The 18,611-nt window shown below is 47.8% G+C and overlaps 1 protein-coding gene and 1 pseudogene across 2 annotated transcripts in view; both read left to right on the plus strand.

Annotated features, from left to right (window-relative positions):
* Positions 1-4,795: 4,795 nt before the first annotated feature.
* The window catches only part of Pemt (phosphatidylethanolamine N-methyltransferase), an 82,144-nt gene continuing 68,328 nt past the window's right edge, over positions 4,796-18,611 (plus strand). Inside the window, exon 1 of one of the 2 annotated variants that reach the window (XM_023700116.1) lies at positions 4,796-4,948. In XM_023700116.1, the coding sequence (XP_023555884.1) occupies positions 4,886-4,948 (63 nt within the window). In that variant the 5' untranslated portion in view covers positions 4,796-4,885. Of the gene's footprint in view, positions 4,949-13,591; positions 13,763-18,611 lie in introns of those variants that run through there. The other variant, XM_004640336.2, reaches the window with a different exon arrangement.
* On the plus strand, positions 9,270-9,415 carry LOC111812374 (annotated as a pseudogene).

Raw genomic sequence — 18,611 nt, forward strand, 5'->3', positions numbered from 1 at the left:
GAGAAGAGTAACTGAGACAACAGGTAAGTGTCAGCATGACTGATACTATGATTATTTATGAAGGACAATTTCACTGAACTAAATTCAACTTTGAGCTCACTCATTCATTTGTTCAAGAACTATTGAATGAGTTCCAAATAGGTGTCTGCCAAGGACTCTGGTTAGCAGAGCAGATGAAAAGAGAGGAGAAGGGAGTCTCTGGCAGGGACAACCGGAGGTACAAAGAACTTGTGCGTGGAAGGAATAGAGCAGAGGCTTGTATGGCTGGAAGGAGGCTGGCTCAGCGAGCAAAAGCCTCTGAAAAAGCAGAGTGTGGCAAGGAATCATGTTTTGCCTCCATCATCAGAGAACTGGTCAGTTTTCTCAGGGATGGGGCTGTAATTTAATCTTGAGGGTGATGCAATGAAAGGAAGCAGAGAAGGGGTAGAAACAAGGTAGGTTCTGAGCACTGAAAGAGGGCTGGGCCTCTCACAGGTCACATGCAGTCCCGGGAAGGCAGGACTGAATCTCGGTGTCTCAGCCCTGCACTCCCTCCACTGTGAGGCTGGGCGAGTCCCTTCCTTCTCTAGGAGGCCAGAAGAGTAACACCGCACCGCTCTGAGGTTTGAAGAAAACAGACAACCTAGAAGTGGGGAGCTCAGGAGGGAGCCAGCAAAGGGAGCCTCAAACCAATTAGCTATTGTTTCATGGCTAGGATTTTCTCTTCTACTCTGAGAGTCAGAGAGGGTGAGTCATTTTCCCCAGATCATATAGCCAGGAAGTGGTGGGCCAGGCCTTTAACTGCAAGAAGTGGGTTTGAGCCAAGTATGGTGGTACACGCCTGTAATCCCAGCACTTGGAGAGCTGAAGTAGGAGTACTGCTGCAAGTTTAAGGTCAGCCTGGGCTACACAGTGAGACTCTTGACTAAAAAAAAAGCAAGCCTGATCTTTTATTTGGATGGCAGATTCCATTCTGCTTCCCATTCCACAGGTCAGGTCACTGAGGCCCAGTAAAATGACTTGCTCAAAGTCATCCAACTCTTGTTCATTGAGGCACTGACCCACATGGCCAGGACACCACATAGATAAAACTCCTGCACATAGATTTGCTAGATGGCAATGACAGTTGTCTAGAAAAATAAAGTTGGGAATGGGGGTGGAGGGTGGGTGGGGGGCGTCAGCAAGTTCAACGGGGTAAAAGGTGACACCAAGCAAGCAGAATGCCAAGGAGCTGAAGGAAAGAGCACGGAGAGCACGTAGGGAAGAGCATCCCAGGCAGAAGGGAGAGCACCTGCCACTGCCCTGTGGTGAGCGTGTGCCTGGCTGTTCCAGGAGCTGCACAGAGGCCAGCAGGAAGCAGGGGCTTGCACATGTGATGCTGAGGGGAGCCCTGTGGGTTCCCTGGGCTGGCTGGCACAGTGGAAAATGGGACTTAAGTGGCCCCATTTCTTATCCTGCTGTCAGCATGAAGGAAGTCACTGAACAGTGGGCTTCTTTCTAAGCCTATGGAAGCAGAGAACTGGGAGGGGACTCACCTCTGTCCTGCCCTGATCCCATCCTATCTCCTGATGACTCTGCCTGCTGGCTCCTGGGCAGCTACACCTGGGAGACATTAGGATGCCTATTTTATGGATGGAGGATAGATTCTGACTATGGAACACTACATTTTACTTTCAAATCACCCGATCAGCAAATATTGACGATAGCAATAAAAGCCCATTTTGGTGCCTACTGAGAGTACTGGCAGCTAGACTCAGTGCCCAGGGGCAGCATGGCAGTGAGGCAAACCACTAGTGGGAAAGGAGACATCAGGGTTGTTCCCTGAGAAATGGTTTTTTTTTCTGAAGAGCTATTGAGGGACAGAGAGATAACCCCAAAGGAAGAAAGGAGAGCTGTTTGTTAAAGCTTCAGGAAAGGGGACTATGTAAGTGGGCTTCAGGGATAAATATGATCCCCGTCCAAGAGCTGGGTGTGGTGATGCACAGCTGTAATCCCAGCGAGGCTGACCAAGATAGTCTGAGTTATATAGTGAGGTCAAGGTTAGCTTGAACTTTTAAAACCCTGACTCAAAAAAATCCAAAAGAAATTCCAGTCTTAAGAGCAGAGAAGGCCACTTCTGAGGTTGAAAGCCTCCCATTACTTGGGGTATGTAAACAGATGTGGTTTTTCCATTTGCCAGGGGGGCTAGGCCAGAAATAGTCCAGTGAGGGAGCCTGACCTGATTTCTCTGAAGCCCTTCAGAGGACTCAGCTGGGAGTGGTGGCCATGCCTGTAATTTCAGCACTCAGGAGACTGAAGCAGGAGAATTGCTGCAAGTGTGTGCCAGCTTGGGCTACACAGTGAGTTCAAGACCAGCCTAAAATACTGTATGGTGAGACCCTATCTTGTGGGGAAAAAAAATCCAAAAGGCCCAGGCAAGGACTTCTGCCTGAAAGCATTTATATCAGTTTTTTTTTTTTTTTTTTTTTCAGAACCGGGGATTGAACTTAGGCCCTTGCACTTGCCAGGGAAGTGCTTATTCTACTGAGCCATTTCCTTGGCCCCTACATGAGGTTTTTGATCTGAATAACTCCAACCACATTTTAAGCTGCAAGTCTGGCTTCCAAGCAAGGTGTTTGCTTTTACTGAGGGAGAGTGCTGGGGGTGGAGTGACATGGATTGCCTAAGTCCTGAAGTGACATCTCAATGGTTACCTTCCTTTATTCCCAGATAAGGCAAAGACACAGAAATTCTTTTTTATGGCTTCAAACAAACAATAATTTCCAGGTGGGTCAGGAGGCTGGGGCTTCAGTAGACATGTGAGAGGGGTGAGGGAGATGTCTGTCAGAAGCCTTGCTGCTAGAAGCTCCCCAGAAATGGCTTGCAGCCCAGCAGGCCTGCTTGAGATCCTCAGCAGGGCACAGTTCCTGATGTTCACAACTGGTCATTTAGAGAACCAGCCCTTGAGCCCTGTGTACCCAGCACTATGGGTGGACAGTGTTTTTTCTTTTTACAAAGTCTCTAATTTTTTTTTTTTTTGTGGAACCGGGGATTGAACTCAGATCCTTGCGCTTGCCAGGGAAGCGCTTATTCCACTGAGCCATCTCCCCGACCCAAAAGGTAGAAGGATTTTTTTTTTTTTGCTCCAAATGCCTTCAGGGCAGGTTTGGCTGGCTTGAGTTGTGGGGATCGAACCACAGCAACCTGAGCCTGGCTGCTTTGTTGAAGCAGCCACTTAAAGAACTGAGCTATGGGGCAGGCCCCCCAAAGTCTCTAATTTATTTGTGTACTTTTTTTTTTTTTTTTTTTGATGGAATCGGGGATTGAACTCAGGCCCTTGCACTTGCCAGGGAAGCACTTATTCCACTGAGCCATCTCCCCAGCCCCTATTGGTGTACTTTATGCATAATGTTCATATTCCTCATAGGGAGTGTACATGATATATCTTAATTTCTCCCTCCCCCATTCTCCCATCCCCTTCCCCCTCCTTATTTACAAAAGCTTTGTTTACCCCATGGGGCAGTTCCAGAGTGCCTGCCCCACCTAAGCCATGCTGGAAGGCTGTGACCATTTCTAAAGCAGTCAACACAGAGCTGAGCGCACAGTGGTTGTTCAGCGGATGTTCTGTGGGCCAAAGTGCTTGATCTTGGATCAAGTGGAATCAGGAAGACGTCTTGCCTGGTTCCCTGCTGGCTGGAGAACTGAGAAAATCTTGGAATCTCAGGGCCGGGGAGATGGCTCAGTAGAATAAGTGCTTCCCTGGCAAGCGCAAGGGCCTGAGTTTAATCCCCGGTTCTGCCAAAAAGAAAAAAAAAAAAATCTTGGAATCTCTATTTCACCATGTATCTCATATCTGGCTACAAAAGCAGTTCTCTAAGACTGGAGACAGGCATGGTTATGCAAGGACAGCTTAAATAGTTAGCTTATGAATGAATATGTGCCAAGTTTGGGGAAGGGCCTAAAATAGGTGGGTGATCAGCTACGTTAATAAGAAAAAAAATTTTTGAGACAGGGTCTCACTATGCAGTTTATTTATTTTTAAAAAAATTTTTATTTTTTTTTCCCATAATTTTATTGAGAAACAAATAGCAATGAGACAGTTTCAAATCAAATTGGTAGGTCAGTTTCAATAATTAACACATTGCATACTGTCTTCCTAGTGGTTATTGTACAAGATACAGACATGATATCCTATTTACAAACACTATTAGAACAAATCCCTCTATTCATTGAATTAAGAGATTGTAGCTATATATGTATCCTAACCATTTTGAATACACAGATACAAAACGGTCATTCATCTGTATCCCCTTTTTTTGTTTAGTTTTGTCATTTAAATATTATAGGTGTGTGAACTCAGCAAAATATTCCAAAGTAGTCCAGCAGTCCATAATAGTATTGGGTCTTCTGCTTGATTGGCAATGTCAGAAGTTGTTGACCTGAGTCCCCTACAGCTCAACATACCAACATGGCTTTACTTCTCATACTTCGTTTTTATACTTTTCTGCTGGATGGTTAAGACCAAGATAAAGCAAGACCTATGTAGTTTAAGCTGGGGTTTAACTCACTACGTAGTCCAGACTGGCTTCGAATTTGTGGTAATCGTCCTGCCTCAATCTCTCAAGGCACTGGGACTATAGGCGAGCACCACCAGGACCAGCTCACATAGAGAACAATAGGCAGTGGACCACAACTGAGCCTGGGGCTTGTAGTTCTCGTATCACCGAGAAGTCAGTCAAGATGGGAGCTGGAACTACATTTCCCAGAAGGCCCAAGGAATCGGGGCAACCGGCAAAGCTCCCCGGGTGGCAGCGCTTTCCCAGCGTGATGGGGCCGATTCCAGGGGTGAGTGGCTGTGCGAGGCTCCCCGCTTGGTCCCTCCTGCGGTGGCCCCCAGTGTGAAAGAACTGCGGGCTGGGAGCCAAGCATGAGTAACAGTGCATCTGAGCCCGACTGCTGTGGAGGACTGGGCAATATCAACTATAGAAAGGTACCGATCATCCTGAGCGACGCGGGACCTCTGAGAGGGGTGCGGAAGAGTGCCGCCAACGCCTAGTGGGCGGGGCCACCTTGTTACCAGACAACTGGGCGGGACGACCTATGCTAGGCTGCAGATGGTGTGCGCGTATGTGCGCGCGAGTGTTTGAGTGTATAAACCCTAGACTGGGCGTGTCAGAGGGTGGGCACTTTTGGGGGCTGTGTGTGTACATGTGTCTCTGAGATGAGTGGAGAATTGTGTGTGTCTGGGGAGACGTGAGTCACATTGTCTCTGAGATTGTGTTAATCTGAGATTGTGTGAATCTGGGATTTTGCATTTGAGTCTCTGGGATTCTGTGCATCTGGCATTTTGCACGTGAGATTTTGGCACTGTTGAGTTTCTAGGATCGTATGGTCAGCGTTGCTGTGAGAGTGCATACCTAGGAGTATGAGAGTGTGTGACTGGGTGTGTGCAGGTGTGAAGGAGGAGCATGCTGTATGGACCCTGAGAGCCTGTGCATATGTGGGAACCGGCAGGTGCCATGCTCCCATCGTATCTCTTCAGGCAGGGCAGATCCCTGGCTGCTGTACTCCTACCTTCAGGAGGCTGTCAGCCAACTCAGCCAACTCCTTCCTCCAGGTCAGAAACTGAATAGTGTTGGGCTGGGATGGCAGGATGAGTCTGGTATCTGGGAACATGGCTTGACCAACAGCAGAGTCATGGGCTGGAAAATGTACATTTCTCAGCATCTCCGTGGGCTCCCAATTCCTACATTCTCCCTTCTCCCATCTATCAAGGTTATTTCTTAGATTCTTAGGGATGAAGACTCTCCCTCTCCCTCCCCCTCCTCCTCCCCCTTGTGCTGGGATTATACCCATGAACCACCTCACCTGGCTGTCAGTTTTGCAGTATCACTGCTACAAGTAACCTCTAATGCAGTTCATTTGTTCTATTCTTTACTCATGGGTGTGTGGATTCATTTATTTATGGATATAGGCCCCTCCCCCCAGCTGGGGATTGAACTCAGGTCCTTGCACTTGCCAAGGAAGCAATTATTCTTCTGAGCCATTTCCTTGGCCCTCGATATAGCCCATCTTTCCCCCATAATTCTATTGATAAACAAATAGCAATGAGACAGTTTCAAATCAAATTGGTAGGACAGTTCCAATAATTAACACATTGTATGCTGTCTTCCTAGTAGTTATTTGCTGTACAAGATGCAGACATGTTATCCTATTTATAAGCACTATTAGAACAAATCCCTCTATTCATTAAGAGAATGTAACTATATATCTATCCTAACCATTTTGAATACACAGATACAAAGTGGACATTCATCTGTATCCCCTTTTTTGTTTAGTTCCATCATTTGAATATTATAGGTTTCTTTTTTTTTGTGGAACCTAGTATTGAACTCAGACACTTGCACTTGCCAGGGAGGCGCTTATTCTACTGAGCCATCTGTCCAGCCCTTATAGGTGTGTTAACTCAGCAAAATATTTTAAAAGAGTCCAGTAGTCCATAATAGTATGAGTCTTCCGCTTGACTGGTAATGTCATAAATTGTTGACCTGAGTCCCTTACAGATATAGCCATTTTTTTTTGTTAGGGGCTTTATGCTGGACAATTAAGGGCCTGCTGAGCTGACATTATTATGACAGTTTTGGGCTGGAAACAGGGAGCTCCCTGGAGTCAGCCCTATAATCCCAGTTTAGGGAGGCTGAGGAAGGAGGATGGCAAGTTGGAGCCCTGACTGAGAATTAATGAGAGTCTATCTCTAAGTAAGTGAATAGGGCTGAGTGTGAAGCTTAGTGTGAAACCCTGGGTTTAATCCTAGTACTGCATATGTGGAGTATCGGGTGGGAGGGTTTGACAGGGAAGTTCCTGAGATACAACAATGTGGGAAGATTTCCTGGTTGAAAGAAGCAGGTGGGCAGGCCTTGAGGGCATCAGGGCATGTAGAACAATTAGTGATGGTGGGTGGGTAGCAGAAAGCGGAGTAGGCTGGTTTTCTTATTTTCGTAAACTTTTCATTGAAGCATAGCATCTGTTCAGTTAGATGGCAGATCACGTGTATGCAGTGCCTATGCTTGCTGTGACCACCCACCACGAGACAGGTTATCGCCAGACGCCCCTGGAGGCACACTGCGGCCCTCTCCCAGGAGGATGTTCTATCCAGTGGAATCCTTGGAACCTTCCACCACTGATAGTAGTTAGAATCTGTAGACCCACAAGGTTAAGACAATGATTCTTGTTTTCTACTCCAGTACATCGAAGGTGGAAAGGGCCTTGGCTTAGACGTGGGTGCTTTGTGGAGGGTGGTGTGCCACGAACTTGTGAGGAGGAAGCTGTGGAACCTCAGGGCAGTGCCGCAACACAGACCTCCAGTAATGACGGGGGTCGCTGGCCTGCCCAAAGGTAATGGGAGCTAAGCCTGTGCTATCGGTCTGAACCAAGGGGTGAGATGTACAGCGTGTGGGTGGGAGGGTTTCCTGGTCATGGGTGGGGTGTTCCTGCCATTTCTCCTCCCCCTCCTGACCTGCCTGGACCGTACAGCTGACAAAAATTGGAGCATTTCAAGGACGGGTCAGGATGACCCTTGCTAACTAACAATCTTTTTTCTACTACTGCTCTGTTGGTACATTTCAGTTTCCTGTTTCCAAGGGATTTTTCTTTAACAATAACGTCAACATAGAGCTTCATATATTTCCTTGTGTGGTAGCTCTCCTTCTTGAGTCAAAATCTTTGCATTTAAGATGTATCATTCTTCAGCCTTAGAATGTTTTAAGATTTTCCTTTACCCTGTGGGTATCTGAGCTGCAGATTCCTGGTGCTGTCCTATGGCAATATTATGTGTCCCATCTATAATATAAAATTCTGGGCTATGGGTTTAGCTAGTACTATAGTACTTACCTAGCATGTATGAGGCCCTGAGTTCCATCTTCAGCATAGTGGGAAATAAAAGGAAAAATAAAACCTTTTAGTAGCCACAGAATGTAAAAAGAATGTAAAAGAAAAGAGAAGATAAAAAAGAAATGTAATTTTTTTTTTTTAACCAACATATAGTTGTTTGTATCTCCAGTTTCTGTATCTGCGTAGTTCACCAACCACAGACTGAAAAAAAAATTGCAACTGTACTCAACATCTGGGCCGGGGAGATGGCCTAGTAGGATAAACGCTTCTCTGGCAAGCACAAGGGTCTGAGTTCAATCCGGTTCCGCCAAAAAAAAAAAAAAAAAAAAAAAAAGAAGAAGAAAAAAGACAGTTGTACTCAACATGTGCGGACCCTTTCTTGTCCTGATTTGCTAAAAAATGTTGGATGATTATTTGCATAGCATTTACATTGTACTAGGCATTGTGAGTCCTCAGGACGTGATTTAAAACAGCAGTCCCCAAGCTTTTGTAATCAGAGATCAGTGTTGTGGAAGACAGTTTTTCCATGGACAGGGGTGGGATGTGGTTTCAAGTGATTCAAGCACAGTACATTTATTTTGTACTTTATTGGTATTATAATGAAAGGATTATAACCTCACCACAATGCAGAAGCAGTGGGAGCTCTGAGCTTATTTTCCTGCAACTAGATGGTCCCATCTGGAGGAGGTGGGGACAGTAACTCCTAAATGTCTTGCATATGTCCAGGCTACTGCATAATCTTGTTTTTGTTGCCATCACTGCAGAAAACTCTGCCTCACAAGAATAGGCTGTTGGAAATGGAAGCAGGATTTTCGGTGCTTTTTCACAAGCTTAGGATATTCCACCTTGTTTTTTTTTTTTTTGGAAGGGTCCACAGGGTGTTCAGGGTCTCACTACTAGATCAGACTCATAGTGATTCTTCTGTTTACAGCCTCCCAAGTGCTGGGATTACAGGCCTGCGCCACCACACCCAGTCTCAATTGATTTCAGCCCACCCCAAGGGCGGGGCCAGCACGTGGGGATCAAACCCCAGCCGCTGTGCTCTTCCTACACAGGCGCTTTAATCTGAGATAATTAATTTAGAAAGAGGGGCCAGGCTCTTGCCTCTAGTGGACAAAGGACCCAGAACATTTGGCTCACCGCACCTTTATTTACTCAGACATGGGAGCAAACAATTACAATAGCCAAGATTCATCTGTCTCCCTTTATCTATAGTACATGCTCAGGTAAACAACTGGATCTCAGCTGTGTTGACTTTTCCGTGGAACTTGCAGTGCACCAGTGTGGCTGCATGCCACCAGAGGAGCTCACTTGCCGCCTTCCTCCTTTAAGCTTGCAGAGAAGGTCAATTAGGTCTCTCTCCTCACTGTCTGGCCTTCTACATCTGCTAACATTGGAAATGTCAAAAGTCCCAACGTTCTATGGCTTCTCAGCCTTTTGGCTAAGATCAAGTGTGGTATCTGTTCTTATCAGTTTAGTATCTGATATGTCCTCTAGAAGAAAGCCGAAGAAAGGAAAAGCCGGAGGTGACAGACAGGGCCCTGGGAACAAAGCCGCTGGACCTCCCCTTAGCTGAGGGGGCAACATAGACAACTGTTTCAGAACTTGTTAGGGGGGAGGCAGAGGCCACTGCGGTGAAACCCGAGGAGTCACCTGCGGAGGCTACCTCATCTGTTGAACCCGAAAAGGATTCTGGCTCAGCGGCTGAGGCTCCTCGCTAGAGACTGAACTTGTCCAAATGTGACAGTGACAGTTCAGGAGTGTAGTGCTTGTGGTGTACAGACGCTGTATTACATTCGCTCCTGCTATATATCACAGCCCCGCAGTAGTTGGTGGGGCATTGTAAGCAATTTGATTGCTTCCCTTCTATTTTAAAATAGCTACAAAATAACAAAAAAATACTGAAATCTGAATAAATATTACCCCTTTTTGCTGTAACCTTTTTCAAGTTTTGACTTTAAAAAGTTTACAAATCTAATTTGAAGTGCTTCCTCTCTATTTTTTTTTTTTTTTTTTTAATTTAAGATAGGGTAACGGTGAAAGCTCCTCAAAACAATAGGGATGTTTTTAATAAACTATTTTTGTAAAAAAAAAAAAAACCCAATGTTCTCACCTCCATAATTTCAGTTTGGCTTTGAATGCAGCCATTTTCTTTGTTCACTTGAATGCAGTTGTCACTGTCCTCTGAGTTGACACATTAAGCTTGTTGGGTAGGTCGAATATGTCACAGAAGTATGCAGATTTTGCGATTCATGCTGCATCATTGAAATGTGATGCCAGTGGAAACTTTTTTTCTAAAAGAAATCTCTGGAGCAGCTCTTATAATTCTAAAACTCTGGCCAATGATCTACCTTTAGAAAGCCACCTGACTTCTGTGCATAAGAAAAGATTTATTAAAAAAAAATATATTGCTCTGTGCCCATTGCCTCAAAGAGCTGCATGAACAGACGTGAATTAAGGACATGTACATTTTTGTTTGTTTGTGATATATTTGTTTGGATTTTTGAGACAGGATCTGACTGTGTAGTTCAGGTAGGCCTTGAATTCTTGAGGGAACCCCCTGCCTCAGCCTCCTGAGTGCTGAGATTATAGGCGGGTGTCACCATACCTGGCTCTCTTTTACTTTTGTCCTCTGCTTGCTTTCTTCTTTCCCTAATTCCTTAGCATAACAGCTTATATTACTGATTTGAGACTTTTTCTTTGCTAATATGAGATTTTTTTCCTCTCAGCCAAGTGTTACCTGCAGTTTATAGTTTTTGATGTGCTGCAGTTTTTGTCTTCATTCATTGAAAATATTTGAAAATTTCCCTTGAAAGTTCGTTCCTGTTGGTCTCATGTGTATATTTGACAAATACCGTTTTTTGTTGCTGGCTTCTCACTTGATTCTGTTGTGGTTTGGGATATCCTTTGTATGTTTTCTATTCCTTTAAATGTGAAATTGCCTTATGCCTGAGAATGTAGGCTGTGTTGGGGGATGTCCTGCTCCACCAGGAGCAGGATGTGCAAACTGCTTTTCTCAGGTGCTTTGTGATTGTCAGGTCCAGGGCTGAAATCAGCTCTGCCCTTGCTGATTTTCTGTGTGTATTTATTATATCTATTACGAAGAGAGGAGGACTGCTTTGTCTGCTTCACCTGTTAACACTGTCCATTTTGTTTTTAATTTTCCAAATTGATTTTAGGGGACAGGGTCTTGGTATGTTTGTTGTCCAGGCTGACCTCCAAACCGCTCAGTATCCTCCTACAGGTACACCCGGCTTACTCTCTGGTTTTGCTTCATTTATTAGCTTAGCTTTTAATCTGAGAGGTGGGCAGACCACACTGAGTCGCCGTGTGGACTAACACTGAGGAGCTAGCTAGCCACCAGATGGTGACATCAACTGCGCTGTGTTGCCTACCGTTCCAGGTGCTATCTTGGCATCCGCTTCTATAATCCCTGACTGTCCATGAGGACCACAGTGGTGCCATGTCATTGCCATTCTCTAAGTAGGAAACCGATCAGGATGCTGCCTGTTGGTGTGCTTCTCTCATGACCATTCTGCCCTTCCCATCAGTGTCTCGTGCCAGAGCTTGGCACCTGACTAACTTTCCAGTGAAATTCGATGGCTTACTGATCTCACCATGTAATGTGCGGTTAGATAAATGTCCACAGTAGCCGGGCATGGTGGTGCACACCTGTAATCCCAGCACTTGGAAGGCTGAGGCAGAAGGATCACCACAATTTCAAGGTCAGCCTGGAGTACATAGTAAGTTGAAGACAGCCGGGACTACTGGACTACACAGTGAGGCCTTATCTCATCAGCTTAGCAGGTTCTGTCTTGGGCTCTAGAAGGTGTGTGAATGGAGGTAGGCCTGAAGTTCACAACGCAGCAGGGGGGTGAGAGTGGCCCTAAGGGGGAGGGACAGGTCCCACCATGGATCCCATACCAGGTGGCACCCCTGCTAAAGGAGAGAACAAACAAACCATCAGCACTGTGTTGCATCTGGCCAGGACACACCTTTGTTTATTTGAGACAGGACTTCACTGTGTAGCCCAGGCTGGCCTCCAACTCCTGGTAATCCTGCCTCAGCCTCCCGAGCGCTGGGATAACAGACGTGTGCTATCATGACTGGCTCACGGCATGCCTTTTGAGTAAAGAATGAGTGAATGAAGCCTTCCACCTTCCTACAAGGAGTTAGGGATTTGAGGGACTGGACTCAGCTGTGACAACTTGGTTTTTGTTTTTAAAATTTTATTTTTTTTTGGCAGTGCTCAGGCTAGAATCTAGGGCCTTGCGCATGCTAGGTGAGCACCTTACCACTGAGCTACCCTTGTAGGCCTACAACTTTTAAATTTATTTTAAAAATTTAAGATGGTGTTAAGGCTGCTTTACTTTATGTGCTATTATGGTTTGTGTTTAGATATCCCCCTAAAGCTTCATGCAGTTATAGGTGGGGCTTTTTCAGAGGTGGCTGGATCTAGAGTGTGTGGTGCTGGAGCTGATTCATGGTGCAATGCTAGCTAGGATCAAGAACACGAGGACTGGGGCATGAGTGCTGCCTGCCTGAGTAGCTCGGATAAGATATGAAGGCTAGAGAGAACCGTGGTGGTGCCTTGTTGTTTTGCTACCTTCTGCCTACCATGAACCATTTCTCCTCTGCAAACCCTATCTGCCAGGCCACCCTGCCTTGGAACGAGTTAATTATGGATTAAAACCTGTACAAACTGAGCTAAACAAACCTTTCCACCTTTAACCGAGGTGTTGGGTACTTTGTCTCAGCAATGAGAGAGAAGCCATTAAGACACGTAAGATTAGCAACACCTCTGAGCAATGACTCTGCTCAGGAACTGCGTGCAGCAGACCTGTACATTAGAGTTGCTGTGGCATTGTGACATTCTAGCAGTCTCCACTTCTGCTTTAAGGTGGTCCCTGATGTCCAGGGCTCGCTTGCTCTTGTATTGCAATATCGTGCTGACATAACTTGGGTTAGTGTCCCCTCCTCGCTGGCTCTTGCTCTAAGACATGTGTCTTCCTAGGAGGGCCCTCCAGAAAGAAGGTGAGACAGGTAAGGTTTCTGTCTGTGAATTAAGGCCTATGAATTAAACAGAGGAAAGGGATGGACTAGCCTTGACGCCAGTATGCCCTGCATTCCCACACTTGTTCACACCTCTGTCCAGAATGTGTCCGGGGTGGTCTCAGTGGAGGAAATCTGGGCTCAGGTTGGTTGTGGACAGCTTGCCCATGGTCACCTCCCCCCTCCTGCCCCCCCCCCCCGGTTGGGTGGAACTCCTGTCCTTGGCCTAGACAGTGGCTGCCAAAGCTGAGTCCTTCCTTGGAACCAGGTAGCCCTCAGTGTAGAAGAAAAAAGTAAAGGGATTGCCTTAATACAACACATCTTTCCTCCTGCCAGGGCATAAATGTAGAGGACAGAGACCCAGGCATAGTGCTGTGCAGCGTGTTTGCAGATGAACAAACGTTGCCTCCTGAGTGGGCAGTGCCCGAACCTGTGCAGCCCAGGAAAGGCTGAGGGCTGTGACCCTAGAGGCATAGTTGGCATGATAATGCGCCCTGCCCATGGACCCTCTGCTCGCTTTGGGCAGCCCTCATTCTTTTCATCCTGTCCTTTGATGCGCGTGTTAGTGCAACAATGGTCAGTCTATTGCATGGGATCGATGCGACTTTGACTCTCAGGCCCCTGTTGTTTGTTTGAATGTCACAATGTACCCAGGTGCTGTTGACCTGCTGCAAATCATTCCCTAACAAGAGGACATTGCTCTGAAGAGACTCCAGGGCCCTTGGTCAGGTGAAACTGCTATGAGCCTCATCTGCACCCACCCGTGGGGCTGTTGCTGTAGAGCTGTTGCTGAGCCCATTCATCAGTGACCCAGGTGACCTGAGTCATCCCGGGGCTCAGCTGACATTTCCTCCTGACTCTGGTAGGTGGCTCCTTCTGGTCATCCCTTCACTTTTCTGCAGCCTATGAGCTGGAGGGGGCGCCCATTCTTAGAGTTCCTGGGTGACAGAAAGCCAGGACTTCCCAATGTTTGTATGAGGTTAAGCTGGGGGCGGGGGTAGGGGCTACCCTCAGTTGAAGTACCCACAAGTATGCAGAGGTGACAGGATTCCACTGCCCTGCTCACTCTGACACAGGTCTGATACAGATTTTGTTCTACACATCCAGTTTCAAGATAGAGGCCTGTGCTTGGGAATGGGTCCCTATGACAATCAAGAAGGGACCTTCTTTTGTCCTTGGTGGAGGCTGGGGAGCCTGGAAAGCTCCCCTTTTGCACCTGGATTCTACTCTGAGCCATTAGTCATTTTTCCCTGTTAAACAGGCCTTTCTCTAGGCAACGAAAGTCCTCAAGGTGACCCAGGCTACCAGATAGATTTTTTCTTCCTGCCAGAGGCAAGGTGACCGGGGCATGGGGACCTGGGTGGAGGAGAGACAGTGGGGCCATATTCCAGTTTTGATCAGTTTGGCTGTACTGTAATTGAAAGACCTGGGTAAGTGTCAGTTAATTCTTGGTTCAGCTATGTTGGTTAATTTGTTTCTTGAGATAGGGTCTTGCTATGTAGTCCAGGCTGGCCTTGAACTCGCTATGAAGTCCTGGCTGGCTTTGAACTCAGTGTAATTCTCCTGCCTTAGCCCCAGTAGAGCGCTGGGACTGCAGACACATGCCACCATACCTAAGCATTGGTTAAGTTCTGAGTGCCTCAGCTTGCTTTCTTCACCTCTGCTTCCAGGTTCTGAAGGGAAATAATATTTTTTTCTTGTTTACTTCCTGTTTCTCTGGGAGTATTCAGGATAAACTTGTATTCTTATCCACTGGGATAGGGCCAGCTCCTCTCCTGGGCTCAGAGCCCCACATCTTGTGGGGCCTTCTGCTAGGACTCTGGATGCTTGGCTTGGCTAAAGCTGCCTCTGCCTTCGCTGGTTGGGTCTGAGGCTGCTTCAAGCCATTGACTCTCTTGTCTGCAGTGTGAATAGGACTGAAGGACAATAATACTTTTCTAAGGTGGTTGAGGATTGCAAGAAATAAAGCATGTGCTGACCTTGGCAACGAGTATTAGTGAAACCGTTGTCCTGGTCACTTTGGTCTTTGACCCCCATAGAATGCATCAGGCCTCCCTTCACAGAGTGCGCAACACTTGGTGGAAGGCTTTACCAACTCTCGTAATGATTTCAAGCAAGAGTGCTCTCCCCAGGGCCCATCAGGAAATAGGGGAGAGTGCCCATAGTGGGGTGTGGGGCCATGAATGGTTCTGGAAGATGCCTTGTTTCCCTCTCCTACCAAGTTTCCAACCTTGCCCCATTCCTCCGACCCCATTGGGCTCAAGCTTCCCAGAGCTGTGCCTGACCATGCCAGCACTCAGCCCTGAGTCTCCATACCTTTCTCCGTGTGCCCTTTCCCCTAGCTTGATGTGAGTGTATCCTGCAGCTTACACTCTTCCCTCCGTCCTCTTTGCCCTGGGTAAGTGTGTCCCAGTTCTGTGGTTTAGTGTCAGCCCCCACAAACCCCAGGGGCCCAGTGACTACGGCCCAGCCTGGCTGTGGGCCTGGGGGCAGTCCTGGAGCAGCTGGGCTGGTGGTCCCAGTGCAGGACGTACTTGTCAGCCCCTTGCCACCCACTGGCTTTGTAGATGCCTGAGAGGCTGCTGCACAGACAGTGCTGCGTGAGCACAGTGTATCAGCATCAGGAACAGGAGTGCCCTGAACATCCTCTGGGGAGGCCACACTGGTTGGACCCTGCAGTAACCCTTGGGCAGCTGCTCCCCTTCCTAAAATGAGGAGGAGGGAGGCAGCATCTGTCTCTTGTCTTTCTGCTCAGTGAGACGCTCCTGCAGCCCGCTGCAGACTCCTCCGCGTGGGGAGAAGTTTCCATCATGTTGACACTGGCACCTCGGGAGAGCAGAGGACCAGGGAATTCTAGCGTGGAAGCGTGGCAGCTCATGTGGGTGCTCTTTTAGGGGCATTCTGGTTAACAATAAATCCCCATCTGAGGAGTTGCTCTGTAAACCTCCTTTGAGGATTCCTTTTTTTTTTTCTTTGCTGTCCTGGATGGGACCTGTAGGTCGTGGTACATGCAAGGCATGCGCTCTACTTCTGAGCCACACCCCAGCCCCCCAGTTGTCCTTTATGGGGAGCTACGGGGCCCAGAACATGGGGAGTGCTAATGATAGACAGATAGGATTTGTGTGGCCTGCAGGGCTGAGTGGGAAGTGACGTTCAGTGCCTCAGCCCGAGCTGTGGCCCTGCATCCTTGGTGCCCTTCCCAGCATGCCTGGCTGCATACCTAGGGACACATGGGCCTCAGCCAGGGACTTTAGGCTGCCTGGACATCCTTCCAGCCCTGTGGTCTTGAAACCTTCACGAGAGCCAGGTACCTTTGTCCAGAGGACTCTGGTAGCTACCCCAGGCTGCCTGGCTGCCCACCTGCTTGCAGAATCCCCATGGAGATGTTCTGGCACATTGGAGGAGACCTCGGGTGGCTGCGCTGGAGAGCCGCTTAGAGACGAGCATTAGCCCTTGAGCTTCACTCAGCAAACATTTGCTCTGTGTTCACAGGGAAGTGGGTACTGGAGACCGATTAAAAAAAAGTCTCCAGCCAGAGGAGCTGCTATAGAAACAGGGATAATAATCAAGAAGTTGCAGTTGACATATAATAAGGACATAGTACCTTAGGTGGGAGGTAGTGGAATATTTCAACTGGGTTTTAAGGGATGAATAGGAGTTTGCTAGTGAGAGGCCTAGGGACCAAGGACATAACAGGCACGTGCACTGTAAAAGGGCCCATCTAAGTGATTAGTTGGGAGTTGAAAGACTGGCCAGGCTGTGGAAGTTCTGCCTGAAGGGATGTGACTCAGTACCAGTGTATACTGGGACTTGTGTTTCCTGTGGGGATCAGGAGAGTTCAAGTGAAGGTGGCAATGGGGGGGGGGGAGCCCTACAGGGACCCTTGCTGTGCCTGGGATTAGAACGCTAGAGATAGGCTAGATGGCTGCTTATGAGGTGGAAAGACAGATCAGGCAGTGGACAGAAGAATGAAGCAGGGTGGGGACACGGCAGAAGCAAGGTGAGGTTGAGGCTGGGGGCTGAGACGGTGATGGGGAGAAGGGGTGGGGAGGAGCCAGGGCTCCCCACTGGCTAAAGGTACGCTGTTCTCCTCACTCAAAGTCAGGACTGTGGTCCTCGGCCAGTGCCTCCCACCCTCATGGCTGTCCCGCTGTTCCCAGCCATCAGTGTGCAGGGCCGTGCGGTCAGAGGGTGCTTAGTGTTATCACGTCCCTCAGGCATGGTGTGTGCCCTGGCCATGGTGCTTCTGCCCCAGCCTGCATTGCTGAGGTGCCTTGGGGAAGCCCTGCTGTGCTAGCGCAGGGGCTAGGAGCTCTGGGGCCCTGCCTGGCCAGCTGGGTGCCCATGTGTGCCCAGTGCTATGGCGAGCCCTGGGCAAGGCTGTTTCTAGGGACCCACTCTGGTGCCACTTCCCGAGTGGTGCCGTGTGTTCCTGTGCATGTGGGCCTTGGGCCATTGCCTCATGGAAAAGCATAGACTGCTGTGTACTGGGTCTGGGCTTCCAATGTTAATTAATGCTCCTCCCTGGGCCCCATATTGAGGTGAAGAAGATTTGCCCAAGAAGTGAGGTTGATGAGGCAAGCAGGCCACAGTGGAAGATGGCTTCATGTTGACACCTAGCCCCTAGTGACTTTCTAGAATATTCCCATTGCCACTCGGCAGTGCTGTTTGAGTGACAGGCGGAGCTTTGCCAGGGAGCAGGCGCTTGGTGAAGCGAGAATTGGGGCGCAGGCTGCTGCTGGTCCCCCAGGGCTCCCAGCCCTGTGTGTGGGGTACTGGCTAGGTAGAGAGGCATTTCCTCCCCACCCTGACCTGAACAGTGGGAGATAAAAACACTTTTTGAAAGAACTTATTTTATATCCTGAAATGAAATAAAGCAAAACATCCCATTATAGCAGGCCTCCAAAGGGTCACCACAGTGATGGTTATAACCCTTGTCATACCTTTTACTGGGAGTTTTACTTTGAATTGTTTGTGGAGAGACAGCTGCTGTTTTCTTCCCGCACCCCCCCTTTTTGGTTGTATTAAGTCTTGAACCCAGGATCTTCACAGTCCTTTTAAAAGTCTTGAAAAGATTTTGATTTAAGGTCTCAGTTAGTTGCTAAATTGACCAGGCTGGACTCAGTTTCTATGATTACAGGCCTATGTCCAAGTGCCTGGCTTCAAGCCCTTTCTTTCTTTTTTAAAAAATAATTTATCTTCTTTTATGCTTTCATTTTTATTTTAAATCTTTATTTATTTGGTACAGGGCCTTTCTGTGTCATTCAGACTCATACTGATTCTCCTGTCTCAGCCTCCCCAGTGCTGGTATTACAGGGGTGCACCACAATGCCCAGTTTTGGGGCTGGCACAGTGTACTCAGGGGCAGGGCCGGTGTGGCATGTGGTGCCAGGGATTAAACTCAGGTCTTTGTGCTTGCCAAGGATTAAACTCAGGTCTTTGTGGTGCCAGGGATTAAGCTCAGGCGCTTGGTCCACTGAGCTATCTCCCCAGCCCTCTTTCTAAAACGAAAAAAGAAAAGTTTCAAGAAGAGTGCAAGAATTCATCACCCAAAAAGTTAGAGGTGGCTGAGTGTGGTAGTGCAGGCCTATAGTCCTCAGAAAGCTGAGGCAGGAGCATCTCTGCAAATCTGAAGCCAGCATAGGCAATATAATGAGTTCAAGGCCATCCTGAACTGCAGAGCAAGACCCTGTGTCAAAAAAAAAAAAAAA

This window comes from Octodon degus, unplaced genomic scaffold, assembly GCF_000260255.1.
Source record: "Octodon degus isolate 3935 unplaced genomic scaffold, OctDeg1.0 scaffold00122, whole genome shotgun sequence".
NCBI classification, from domain to species: Eukaryota; Metazoa; Chordata; class Mammalia; order Rodentia; family Octodontidae; genus Octodon; species Octodon degus.